This window comes from Filicampus tigris, chromosome 1 (genome assembly GCF_054856515.1).
Source record: "Filicampus tigris isolate MCC_2025a chromosome 1, RoL_Ftig_1.0, whole genome shotgun sequence".
Classification (NCBI taxonomy): Eukaryota; Metazoa; Chordata; class Actinopteri; order Syngnathiformes; family Syngnathidae; genus Filicampus; species Filicampus tigris.
Window position 1 is genome coordinate 17,778,386 of NC_141217.1, and position 12,604 is coordinate 17,790,989.

Below are 12,604 nucleotides of genomic sequence, written 5' to 3' on the forward strand. Positions count from 1 at the left end.
TACTGGAACATTTGGCTTTTTTTTGGCTTTACAACAGCAGTTGGTCACTATGAGACAGCACAAGCAGCGGGGCAAGCATACAACCATGCCATCTATACAATATATTTCAGAATTTCCTTATGCGAGTCATACAGGAATAAAAACAAATTGAGGTATTACTCGACCTTATTGTGACTTCTCATTAACCCACAAAAAAGATCTGACCTTGCACATTTGCACCGGGCTCAGCCTCTTGTATCAAAGTGACCGGGATGATGAGACTCTGACCCGAGGAGGCACTGCTGATGGTAATGGAAGCGGAGCCAGCCGCTCGGCGGTCCAAAGCCCTGATGGTGTACTTTGACAGACTTGGGAAGCCGCTGGGTGCCTCAAACGCTTGAATATCAATGATGGAAGAACTGGAGACCACCTAAGAAACACAGACATATATTTCAAGATATTCATTTTCCTTACACAGAGCAAGGCATCATTATTTTCAGGAAAAAATTCATTGCGCCTGACCTTCATGTCTTCTATGGCAGCAGCTGGAACGAAGACTGTGAGCTCCGCAGATGGATGCAGGTTTGAGAGGATCAGCTCAGTCGGGTCCGAGTAGAAGTCGGGCTCTATTGGCAGGCTGGCGCTGACCTGCTCCCCAGAGAAGGCGCTGCCCTCCAGGCCAGCCTTCACCAGCAGGTTTGTCTTGGACATGCCCACAACTCTGTTCAACTGGTGTGCCATTGGCTGCAAGGTCATGGAACACGTGTACAAGCCTACGGCAAGGACAAAAAGTCAACAGGAGGCTGAGGATGACAGAATGATGAGAAATGTGTGTGAGCATAAACATGCTTGTGGACAAACAATACTGTTCTTAAAGTGAAGAAATTATACAAATATACTGATACGGGGAAGGGACCATTGGTTTTACCTAACACATTACCAAGTGCATCTATTTCCGCTCTGCTCTCATCTCTGAATTTGAAGGTGAAAGGTCATTTCAGTCACATGTTCCCATTAGAACTCGTTTGGAATTAGAAGAGTTGGTGTCGCTTTGAGCATGTTGTGGATTTACTCAGAGGGGTCCGAAACACAATGAGACAAGCTTTCAGGCATTAGGGAGCCTCTGCAGCTCAATATATCAACCTGGCACCTTTTATAGCTGCTGTTAAATATACTTCTTGGGCCACGCAGATATTGATTATAGCCTGTAAGCTGGATTCACCTGCGCCCTCACACGGAGCACGCAGCCCAAGTTTGGTTCAAGACAACCTTGTTCTACAGAGCCCTGATGTCAAAGCTATCAAACACAGTAAGACTGAGAGGACATTGAAGCCTCAGATTTTTATTTTTATTTTTTTTATTGAACTGTGATATATAACTTACCGGTAGTGAGAACTGGTTCTCAACTGACCTACCTGATTCAATAAATACTGTATATACATTCTCCAACTTATTACAGACCCACTGTAGGGCATGAGATGTCCCCACGGGAATGTAAATTCAGACAAAGACATACCAATGCTGGGATCAAAGATGGTGTGTGTTTTAAAGACGCTGCTTGCAGGGAAATCAACAGCATCGCTGGTAAAGCTGAGCTGGCAAGCGACAGAGGTTTCGGGCTGCAGTTGCGCAACGGCTTCTGTCTGGATAGGGGAGCAGGTTCCTGCAGGAAAATTAGACTGGCATAAGCTTAAGGCGACAATAAACACTGTGGTTACATGAATTTGATGAAGAATGGAAGGTGGAAGGAGTGACTGATTTAATAAATTTCACTGTTAAATATATTCTAAATTGAAACTTTAAGTTAACACACCGAACTGAGTGAATTCTGTATTTTCACTTCAGTGAGGGCCATGAGCAATGTTCCCTCTAATTTTCCATGTGTCTGAGCATTCACACAAATTTCCTGAGCATTCCTTGGACCATGGTGAGCAACACCATCACACACCTATATATCAAACTAGAACATATGATTGAATACATCTTTATATCAAAGTAGAATATTTCATTGAATGGATATTTGTGATACAAATCCACCCTAGTTTGTTACTTTTATTTTAGCACACAGGTGCTCCCAATGTCCCTTTATAAATAATAAGAAGAAGAAAGAAAACATGCCATTTAATAAAGCACGAACATTTCTAGTCACCTGGCCTCTGAAATGCGAGAGCGAGCCTCATTTGAGTGGCTCGTACACTACGCCCATGTTTGGATTTCCTGAATGGAGCGGTCGGCATGTTGTCTGCAGCGTCTCGTCAGTAGGGTGACCATATGTCCCGATTTGCGCGGGACTGTTCCGCATTTTAATGATTTTTAGTGTGTCCCGCAATTGACTCGCTGTCCCGCATGTCTGATCGGCAGGCACCAATTTTCAAACGTGCATCTAAAATCGTGTTTTTTATTAAACGCCTGTGTGCTGAGAGCAGACGACACACAGTGGAGGCTATTAGGGGGGCGGGTCTCGGGCTGTGTGTGTTTGGAGGGGAGGGGGAGGGTATGGTGTTCGGGCGGGCGTGACTGTCTGCGTGCGAGACTGTGAGAGGCACGGGTATGCTGTCAATCAAACAGCCGGCCGAACATGCAGGCAATTGTTGTTTTTAAAGATACGCCTACCAAAAACAATCATTTTAGCGACGCGTTCCATACATTTGTGATGAATTAATGAAAATGGAGGACTCTGAGGAAAGTAAGAAGACTGCAAAGAAAATGAAACGCAGTTACAACAAGGTCTGGGAACTCATTGTCCGTGGGTGAAGCCAGATAAAGTCAGATAAAGCTTTCTGTGAACTTTGTGGCTGCTGGTGCTGTTATGGAGAAAAGGGAAAGACTTGAGTTGTGATGGACATAACCGAAAGTGTTTCATCAGTGCTTTCCTTGCTTCTGGAAGTGCATAGCGCTGCTATGGTGGACACATTTGTTTACAACTGAATTGATCGTAGTGACAGTATTGTTATCTCCTGACTATTTTTGATATACTTCTTGTTTTATTTTCGTTTTATGCTGTGGCTGTTTAATTTGAAAATAATTTGAATTGCAGTAGTTGTAGTAGCCTGTCTTTGTTTGGATTGTCTTTGTTACTGTAGTAAATTGTTACCGCACTTCATGCTCTACATGTTGACTTGAGATTTGACAAGGTTTTATTGTGTGTGTGACTATTGTTAAAGTGCATCTACCTCAAGATATGATGAGACTGACTAATTTCAGCCTTTATTGTGAGCTCCTATTGCAAAGGCGGAGCTATGGGTGGGCCTGGGTGTGCACAGGCCCACACAGATTGACAGACTGCCCACCCAGTGAGATTTTATACTAATAAGTTTTTGTAATTATGAAATTATTTTTGAATTTGTGCTTTGTTGTGTTCTTTAATTGTATTGTCTATTAAGAATGGCATGAATGTGGTTGTCTAAGGAGGATCTGAACTTCATATTATTCAGTTTGTCATTTTATTTGAATATACGATGTGTCGGGATAGGAGGATTGTGCTCAGTGAGAGAAATATTCAGGCCCACCCATATTTTTCCAGGCCCACCCATGAGCCACGTTCTGGCTCCGCCCCTATCCTATTGATATTAAAGTCTCAGACATTGACCCTTTTATTAGCAGTTTGTGTTGTATTTTTGTAAATGAAAATAATTTCAACTGCAATTCTGTGTTCTGTGTTTTTATTTGTAGATCTATGATTGTTATTTTTTTACAGTTTATTATATTTTATGCTACTGAACAGTTGACAATCTGTGTCATATGCATTTTTGGTGTCCGTCGCGACCGTCAGCTGCGTCCCACGTTGTCCCCCACACGCATACTCCCTGTCCCACATCTAGTGAGTTTGGATCTGGTCACTCTACTCGACAGTGGTGAGTGTGTGTGTATAAATGTATGCTTCAAACTATAGTAGAACAGCTGCGTGTACACCCTCGGTCGCGCTACTGAAACCTTGAAGGGATGTGGGAATAGTGTGGTGTCCTGTTTGTAGATTAAACTGGGGCGGAATTGAAGGAATGATTGTAGAATTGTAACGTGTGTGTGTGTGGTGTGCGAAAGCCTTACCGTGTGCGCTGAGAGGGTGAGAGAAGTGCGCAATTGCACACACGCGGTTAGAGGGAACACTGGCCATGAGGCTCAAAGTGGAGAGCATTGTTATGCGTGTTTTCACATTAACAGTCAACCATGCTTACGTTCAGTTACTAATTCGAGCAAGGGTCCTTCAAGTTTCTATTAACATTGAAGAATGGGGTTCTGTTTTGTGTTGATTAATGAAAAGCAACAATTCAGTGGACAAATATCTACAGTTTTAATGTTCAAACATCAAAAATGCTATTTGGTCCAAGAATGTGCTTTTTTAATTGGCTCCAACTTGTATTTCAGCTCATGTTTATTTATACTTTTAAATTTTAGCTTTGGTGATTTTGTGCTTATCGACACATGTGGTGACAAAAGGTTGACTGAGTTGCGTCATTTCTGTACCGATGAGGTTGGTTCCTTGTCCTCTGGTTGTGAGTAAAACTTCAGTCGGCTTGCCAATTCTGACTGGTGAGGCCTGTGCCATTGCGGCTGTCTTTGTAGCTGATTCCACCACAACCTAATATTCAGGAGAACAAAATAATTGAATTCAATTAGCATGCCAGAACAAATAAAATCAGAAGCTTCTCAAATTTAGTCTTGTCGGATGCAAATTTAAATGAAAAAGAATTTACAGTTTAATTATACATAAAATAAGATAAAGTATCTATGCAAATACGCAGGTTCCATTCAGCTCAGCAGAGATGTGCACAAAAATAAAATATAAAAATAAAATACAAACTAATCTTCTCTCCACTTCGTCATGCAAGCATTTCAAGCAATTATTAGATAATTCAGCAGCACGTGTCCTGAAGGCCAAAAGGCGTCAAATCACTTCACTGGCTTCTCGTGTGTTTTCAAAGTTTTTCTGTTAATGTCTTTAAATGTTGTCAATGTACATTCTAGTAATTTTTGTGAATGACTTTTATTTTCTCTGCTTTGCTTTTGAATGTTGTTAACTGTTGTTTGTAAATGATTGTCGGGGTTGTGTCTTTGCTTGTGTGAATCACATTGAGTTGCCTTGGTATGAAATGTGCTATATAAATAAAACTGCCTTGCCTTAAAAAGGTTCATTTAACGTTACGTATATCAGTGAATTATACCAGCTAAATTAGTAGCTATGGTCTATCAAGACACCATACTTTACCTCTCTATATGTTTTTAAAACACCAGGTATGTCATAGTACACGGTAGCTGCCCCATAGTCTCTGGCTACAGCTGCACCAGTCTTGGAGTCTACCTGGAGCACGGCATTGGCTGAGGAGCTCCAAATACCATGGCCTCCTGCAGAGAAGAGTAGATTTAAAAAGGTGCTTAAGGTGAAAAACTGTTCAGAGGATTTTACAGATTTACATTCTTCAAGTCTCTCACCATCTTGACTAGCCAGCTGAGCAGTAAAGCAAATGACGTCCCCCACCACCAGCCTGTGGGCCTCTCCTGGCTGGATGGCATTCTCCACAGGAAGCGGAATGTAGTCTGCCACAACAGTGTTTTCACTGTCGTGCACAGACAGCAGCGTGAGGCCTGTGTTGACAGTCCTGACGGTCAAAGTGTGGTTACCAGGCCCAGACCCGAGCTGTACCAGGTCATCCCTGACAGATGGGAACAAAACAACCATTGTTGGAAATTTTGCACAGAATTAAGAAAGCCATCATTATACAGGTGATAAACCAGATACGGCGGTGCGTTTAGACAAGCTGTTGTGATGGCTAATTTGATTCGATATGAAGTTAAAATCAGGAAATAGTCAACGTATGAGGCATAACAAGGCTCAAAAAATAAAAACAGCTGTGCTGGGATTGTATTTGACACATAAATCTGTGTCCAATAATATTAGAAAAATAAACAAGCGGTGTAGTGTTTCAATGTTGAAGCTATTCTTTAACTAAATATGTCTTGATGTCTGCCTCCATCTAAAGAGCATCTGCTATGGAGAAAATACTCCCAGCTGAAATACCTGTCAAATGCGATTGCCTCTTGGAGATTTTAAAAGAATTTAATCACAGCCTATTCTTTTTGTCTCAAGAGTATCAGCCTAGTATGACTCTGATTTTGATTGGTTTCCCCTAAAAGTGAATGTCAGCACCTTGAGTGCACTGTAATAGAATCAATTTATCGTGAAGACCGATGAGAAGACCCTCACAGACTTCACTTCCCTGCCAAACACTCCCATTCATTTATTAACTCACTCTCTCCATAAATGAGGTGGAAACAACTCCTTGTGAAACCATGTAGAAGGAAAAGCATAGTAAATTAATGTAGTGAAATACAACCAGTGTCTGCCTCATGATTCCAAACCTTAATTGCAGTGTTTAACAGCGCTGGGCATTTTACTAAAAATCGAGCGTCCGTTATTTGCCATCCGCCTGCAGCATGGGTACCCTTCTGTCGTCCGTCATTCGCCTTTTTTCCGGGGGGAAAAAATAGTACCGGTCTATACAGCGGTCCGCCTCTATTTTTAGTTTTATTTTTTTTCAATCGTGACATTTGAATAAATGTCAAATGGCACTTAGGTTAAAACTTTGTAAACACATGCCTCAGTTTTTTAAATATATATTTTTATAATATTAAAGTATCGCAATACATAATGGATCGCAACCCGACTATTGGGATTCGTTTCGGATCGGGACAAAAGTGTATTGTCCCAACAATAATTGTTATATTTTAAGAATTTTCTAACTGCTCAACGCTCTGGCATTGAATTGTAAATATTTTTGTTTCAGTCTTCCAGGAATACCACATGTTGATGAAGGGTAAGAGGCGCAACGATGAATGAATTAATTGACACGTAATTTATGACTAAATTAATTAGAAATTAATTGAAAATTAATTTTGATGAACAATTGTTTAGACACCTTGTTTAGTTTAAAAATTGTCCAAATCCTCAGAATTTGGGTCTCAACTGGTTTAAATATTCCTACATTTTCGTAGTCCATAGTCCTCCATCAACACAGATTAAAAAATGAACATTTACACACATCTACCCTTAGTTTGAAAAGAAAAATTCAGTCTTTTTGCCTATTTTCTGACATGGCAAGGACCAAACTAATAATTGAAACATAATTCATTTGTTGGTGTGTTTTCTCCACCATCAAATATAAATTAATGTCATGATTTTTTAATAACAAAAGGATGGAAATGAACTTTTTAAAAATCTGATTAACTCATTCACTGCCAGACATTTTAAGACCCTCTTCTACCCTAATGTTCGAAAAATATTTAAAATAAATGAATAAGTAAATTCCTGGGATTGACTGGCTGGACTGTGAAAAGACAAATAAATACGTCATTGGCAGTGAATGAGGTAATCAATTAATTGCCAAAATAACTGACAGATTATATAGATTATTCACGTAATTGTTGGTTGCAGCCCTAATGTAGATGAATACATACAAAAATTTACGAGAAATTGGGTCCTAATGATAAAAAGTTCATTGTTGGCACATCTAAAACGTTGACATCGAATAGTGTCAGCCCTCTCAAACACAGCTCAGCGATGCAGAAGCATTTGTGCACCCTGTCCCTTCTCGCCTGCGTGTGCATGTTCTCGAATGCCATTCGAGATGAAGAGTGACAATTCAACTGAATTTACCGGTACAGTATATAATTAATTAAGAATTTCATTAAAATTACATTTGGGCCAATGCATCAATCAAATCAAGTCATTATTAAGCAAAATTACAGTGGTAAAGTCATCATGAAACAATTATGTTAATTATCCAAGGTTGTTGGCAGTTGACATAGTACATACGACTCATCAGTCAAACAGGTTTGAGTGGCTTGTGGATTTGGCACAACACTCCTCAGTCAATACTCATTCACTGGGACCGACAGGTAGAGTGGAGACCGACCTGTTCGTGGAGAAGGTGAGTTGGCTGTTTGAGCTGTGCAGGACCTCTCCAGTGTTGGCGTGAAAATAAACGGTGAAGGTGAGGACTATGCCCAAAGGGAAGGCTTTCAGGTTCTTCCCGGTGTACGTATGCAACTCTGGACTGGTACTGAAGCGCACATAGGAAACAGGCACCACCTAAGGGGTGAGGATGGTGGGTGAGCAGGGAGTGTTGCCTTTCAGGGACAACGTCACTTCAAGACTTTGAACAACCGTTTATCACACATCAGACAGTCGGAGATTAAGAACTCAGAGGTGGTGTGTTTGTGGATGGATGTTGACAGCCTATCAAGTAAACATTGATGCACATGCACTGGAAAAACGAAAACCGTTAAAGACGCCGTATCCAGATCATTGTCGACACTTAATAGGCAAATTCAAATCTGAGTCTGTTTTGAGCACATTTAGCTATTTAATCCATATCATAATTTAGATCTTTTGAAACAGAATGCAGGTCACACGAAGCTTCTCAAACTGACCTTTACTGTAATGATGAGAGTTTGATTGACACCAAAGGACTCTTGTGAAGTAACGAGCAGTGATGAAATGCCAGTTAGTGAGCCAGAGAAGAGGAAGCCCTTATCATCAACCTGTGCGATGGCAACCTGGTCAGTGTAATTCAGCATCTGGTACGACAGTGCACCAACACCATCTCTGGTACACACCAATACAAATAAAGTTACATATTAATTTTGTCACAGTATTTAACTGAGGAATAAGATCTGAACTTACCTGTTCGTTTGGAGTTTGAGCACTGAGTTTGGAGTCATGAGTATCTCTCCGGCCTCAATTTTGGGATTAACCATGTGTAGCTTGTCATAGACCTTGATCAAAGCAAAAGTAGTGACAACACCATTATTACGGCACAAGTGACAAGTTATGGTCTGACACACTGTGAAATTGGGTGCATTTGTCTTTAATTTGAAGTCTTAACCCTTCACAATATTCTAAATTTGAATTACTTCACTGCTCAGCAGCTTCTGACGTTTGAATTTGAAAGAGGCAGCAGAGAGTAGGGGCTGGTTCACTGTGGTAAGTAGCTCTCAAAAAAATCTAAATACAAGGCCAGTTTTTGAGTTGCACCTGGATTTGGATCTCATCTTTGAGCTCTGCAAGATTACCAGCAACTTGACCCACACCAGGATCGACTACTCTGAGGACAACCTTGAGGCCAGTCCGCCCTGTTGTCCGACCGGTCACACTCATGCCGAAATTGTGTTCTGAGTTGAGATCCACATTAGCCTGAGGGTTGAGGAAAATCAAGTAAAACATGAATAGTGAACAATTGTGAAGGTAGCTACTACAGTAGATGCAGAGACAGCAAGGTGCAAGTCAGCCTGATAAAAGAGAAGCATACCACAGAGTGTCTCAACTGGACATCCAGGGTGTCCCTTTTGCTAGTGGACCAGTGGAAGCTAAGTCCTGGGAGAGCATTACCAAACGTGAAGGGTGTTTGACTGTTGGTCAAACCCATCACATATACGGGCATCTACAGAAGGAAATGAGACGCCCCAAGGGCCAATGGCAAGCATTCTCTAAAATAGTTGTTCCGTTGGAAAGAGTATTTCTTAAAATGTACATTCACACGACTGTACCTGCGCTCCCGTCTTGATACGTGTAATGGGTGCTCTAATTTGAATGGCAGTCAAACGCACAACCTCGACTTCCACTTGATCCTAGAGAAAGAACAATTGCCATTTGCAATTACATCTATTAAAAGAAAACTCACCTGCACGACGACATCGCTTATTTTTACCTTCGACACAACAACCAGCTTGCCAGTTCCAGCATCGACAGCTTGGATGAGTCCTGTCACAGTGACGTTACCAATGGTCATACCCTTGACGTGACCGATGCCGTTCACAGAAGCGATGTCCTCATTGGAAATTGAAAACAGAATATTGGACTGAGGCTGAGGGCCACCCTCAGATGCGATCTAGAAACAGGGGTACTTTTTAACAGAAAAATGAGTTCCTTACAAAAGACATTATAGCAACGTAACACTAGGGTCCAAGTATTTCAGAAAAGTTATGGCCATTCAATTCACTATGACATAATTAGAGGCAAACCATCGTTTGATGAACCCTTTTACATCACTTTGGTATACTGTATGACCCAATGTAATTTTGGGCAATTAGCTGGCGTTCTGATTCGATGCCAGTGCTTTCTAATGAGTACAACAATGCACTCAAAGAGGAGCTGGAAAGGACAGCATTGAGGCTAATGCTGCTTTCCAGAGAAAGCCTGGCAAAGGTCCCTTTTGGAAGACTGACTGTGGACCAAATGAACTATTCTGGCAAGTTCAACTGAGGCTGCCTGCTGTCAGCGTAAGAATCAGTACCGCACACGCAAACACACCTGCATCATTGCTCCAATCAGCAGAGTCATTTTCCGGGGGATGAGTCTGAGTCGTGGAAATACCTAATAAGAAAGAATAAAATAAAATAAGAAGTTGACATAAGAGTTTGTACAGTACATGCTAGCAGTCGTAATAATGACTTAAGTAACGTCAACAAACAGAATACCTCAATTTGCTGAGGGGTAGATGAAAACTTTGTATCATTTTTATCCACTACGAAAGCTGACAAATTTGTCTGGCCAATGGAAACACCTTTCACGAGGTAAACAGCAGTGTCGTGTTCTGTGGATTCCGGTCTGTAAAAGGAACGGTAAGGCGTGTCCATGAAGGTTGAGATATTTTTAACAACACCACATCAAGTTTGACATCACTTACATGAATGAGACGATTGAAGATGCTGCCTTAACTTTCAATTTCATGAATTGGAAATAGCTGGCTGGGAAAGGCTTCTTGTTGTCATCCAACATTCTGACATAACATCTCACTGATTTTCCAATTTCCACCTGTAAATGAGACAAATGAGGCCAGTCATTAGGGAAATCACCAATTCGGTTCACAGGAAGGGCAAACCAAAGGACGTGAAGACCAAGTGAACGCAGTGAATAATAAAAGTTGAGCACTCATACAGAACAAACATATTGAGTGCCACGGAGGCACGTATGAAATATGTGTTTCTTATATTTTAAATAAGGATCAGCTTCGGCATTAACCACAATAAGGAATCATCAGACTGGAAACTGACCTTGTCGACCACTCTCAAATTCACTTCCAGGGTTTCAGAAACATGCACCGTGGCTTTGGCAGTAGATGGGAATGCCAAACAAAGGTCATGAACCATCACTTGCACCACACCTGGCCGGATGGGGGCAACCTGGAGACATCAAGGAATTCAGAAGAGAAATTCAAATTGGCCACAGAGTCATTCTTTATCATTATTTCTATTTGCCATCCCTAATTCTCTCCTTTTGAACTCCAGATGCCCCCCACACACCTGAACTGTTCCTTGGGTGTCCTGCAATACCACATCTGCAATGTCTTCAACACTGGTATTGACAAAAAAGTGTCCTGACCCCTCTCGCAGCGTAAGGTTACCCTGGAAGGGAAACCACACGTAAAACTTTTGAGCTTGACTCAATTTTGGAATGCGATAAGACTTTCATCACACAATTTAAGATCACTTGCAAGGTTGAGCATGCCACAGCAAACGGAACCTGACCACAATTGCACACCAAAATCTTTTTATAAAGTTCATTAGAAGGTATTTATCCTCTAAATGTGCCATACAAGAATGAGCAGGGTTAAACAAGCTTGGATGAAGCCATTTGCAAAAATAAACAATACTTAATACCAAGTGTATGGACTAACAGTAATCAAACAGTAAAATAAAAACATATTTCTTACCTGCACATCTGGGTGGTTGTACATGGTCAATGTGTCAGGAAAAACATTGACATCTTCAACTAGTATGAGTTCCAATGTCGCTGACACAGGGGCAAACGCGTCAACCTATCCACAAGAACAGTTGAAACAGAATAAAGCACACCACAGGTTTATATGAAAGTGTATATGAAAAAATAAGTTTATATGAAAAAAAAGAATGGCAAATGAGTTAATCCACAGAGTTCACACATTTGACAATCTAAAGAAAGGAAAATGCATGATCCTGCTCTTAATTATTTGTAAAAAAAAAAAAAAAGAGGAGAAACTAATGAACGACTAGATAATGACAATGTATCCAGACTGAATCTGCAGGAAGATCTCATTCATTGCAACAGTCAAGCGATACAAGCGAATGACTGTAGTTGCTCCACATACTGCAGATTGGAAGCTGCTCAATTCATGTAGAGAAAAATTCAAAAGAAACACAGATATATATCAACATGACTCAATGGATGTAAACCAGAAAAGTAAGCAAAACTGTTGAAAACGATAATGATTTGTGTAGCCATCCTCAAAGCAGTTCCTGCCCAATGCAATCACTGCATATTTACAACCAACATTAACAGCTGCAGATTACCTTGGGGTAGAAAGCTTTAAATGGAGCCTTAATAATAAACAGCTACTTTAAAAGTGAATAGGCAACACCGTAGCTTTGAGAATTTGTTCATAGTGGATATGTACTGAGGAGGTTTTCAAAGTGGAAGTCAACCCCAAAAACTTTTTTCCATCATATGTTCAATGCAGGCCCACTAGTTGAAATACGGCATTCTGATTAATATTGCATTTCTGGAATGCAAGTTAAGCAGCAAAATGCACCCACTTTTAGCCATCTCAGCAGGCGGCCATTTTGTCTGAAGATGACATCGAAGTTGCTCAGG

General features: G+C 40.9%; 1 protein-coding gene across 4 annotated transcripts in view; it reads right to left on the reverse strand.

The window, feature by feature from the left end:
* LOC147153062 (nuclear pore membrane glycoprotein 210-like) overlaps positions 1–12,604 on the reverse strand; it is a 29,154-nt gene that overhangs the window by 3,580 nt on the left and 12,970 nt on the right. For all 4 annotated transcript variants that reach the window (XM_086023477.1, XM_086023487.1, XM_086023468.1 and 1 more), the window contains 19 exons: positions 11,688–11,792; positions 11,278–11,379; positions 11,029–11,157; positions 10,662–10,789; positions 10,453–10,582; positions 10,286–10,348; positions 9,684–9,863; positions 9,523–9,603; positions 9,285–9,416; positions 9,011–9,169; positions 8,660–8,751; positions 8,407–8,581; positions 7,890–8,065; positions 5,410–5,630; positions 5,186–5,322; positions 4,444–4,558; positions 1,496–1,642; positions 502–752; positions 205–409 (listed from right to left, as the gene is read on the reverse strand). In XM_086023477.1, coding sequence (XP_085879603.1) covers positions 205–409; positions 502–752; positions 1,496–1,642; positions 4,444–4,558; positions 5,186–5,322; positions 5,410–5,630; positions 7,890–8,065; positions 8,407–8,581; positions 8,660–8,751; positions 9,011–9,169; positions 9,285–9,416; positions 9,523–9,603; positions 9,684–9,863; positions 10,286–10,348; positions 10,453–10,582; positions 10,662–10,789; positions 11,029–11,157; positions 11,278–11,379; positions 11,688–11,792 — 2,728 coding nt within the window. The remainder of the gene's footprint in view (positions 1–204; positions 410–501; positions 753–1,495; positions 1,643–4,443; positions 4,559–5,185; positions 5,323–5,409; positions 5,631–7,889; positions 8,066–8,406; positions 8,582–8,659; positions 8,752–9,010; positions 9,170–9,284; positions 9,417–9,522; positions 9,604–9,683; positions 9,864–10,285; positions 10,349–10,452; positions 10,583–10,661; positions 10,790–11,028; positions 11,158–11,277; positions 11,380–11,687; positions 11,793–12,604) is intronic.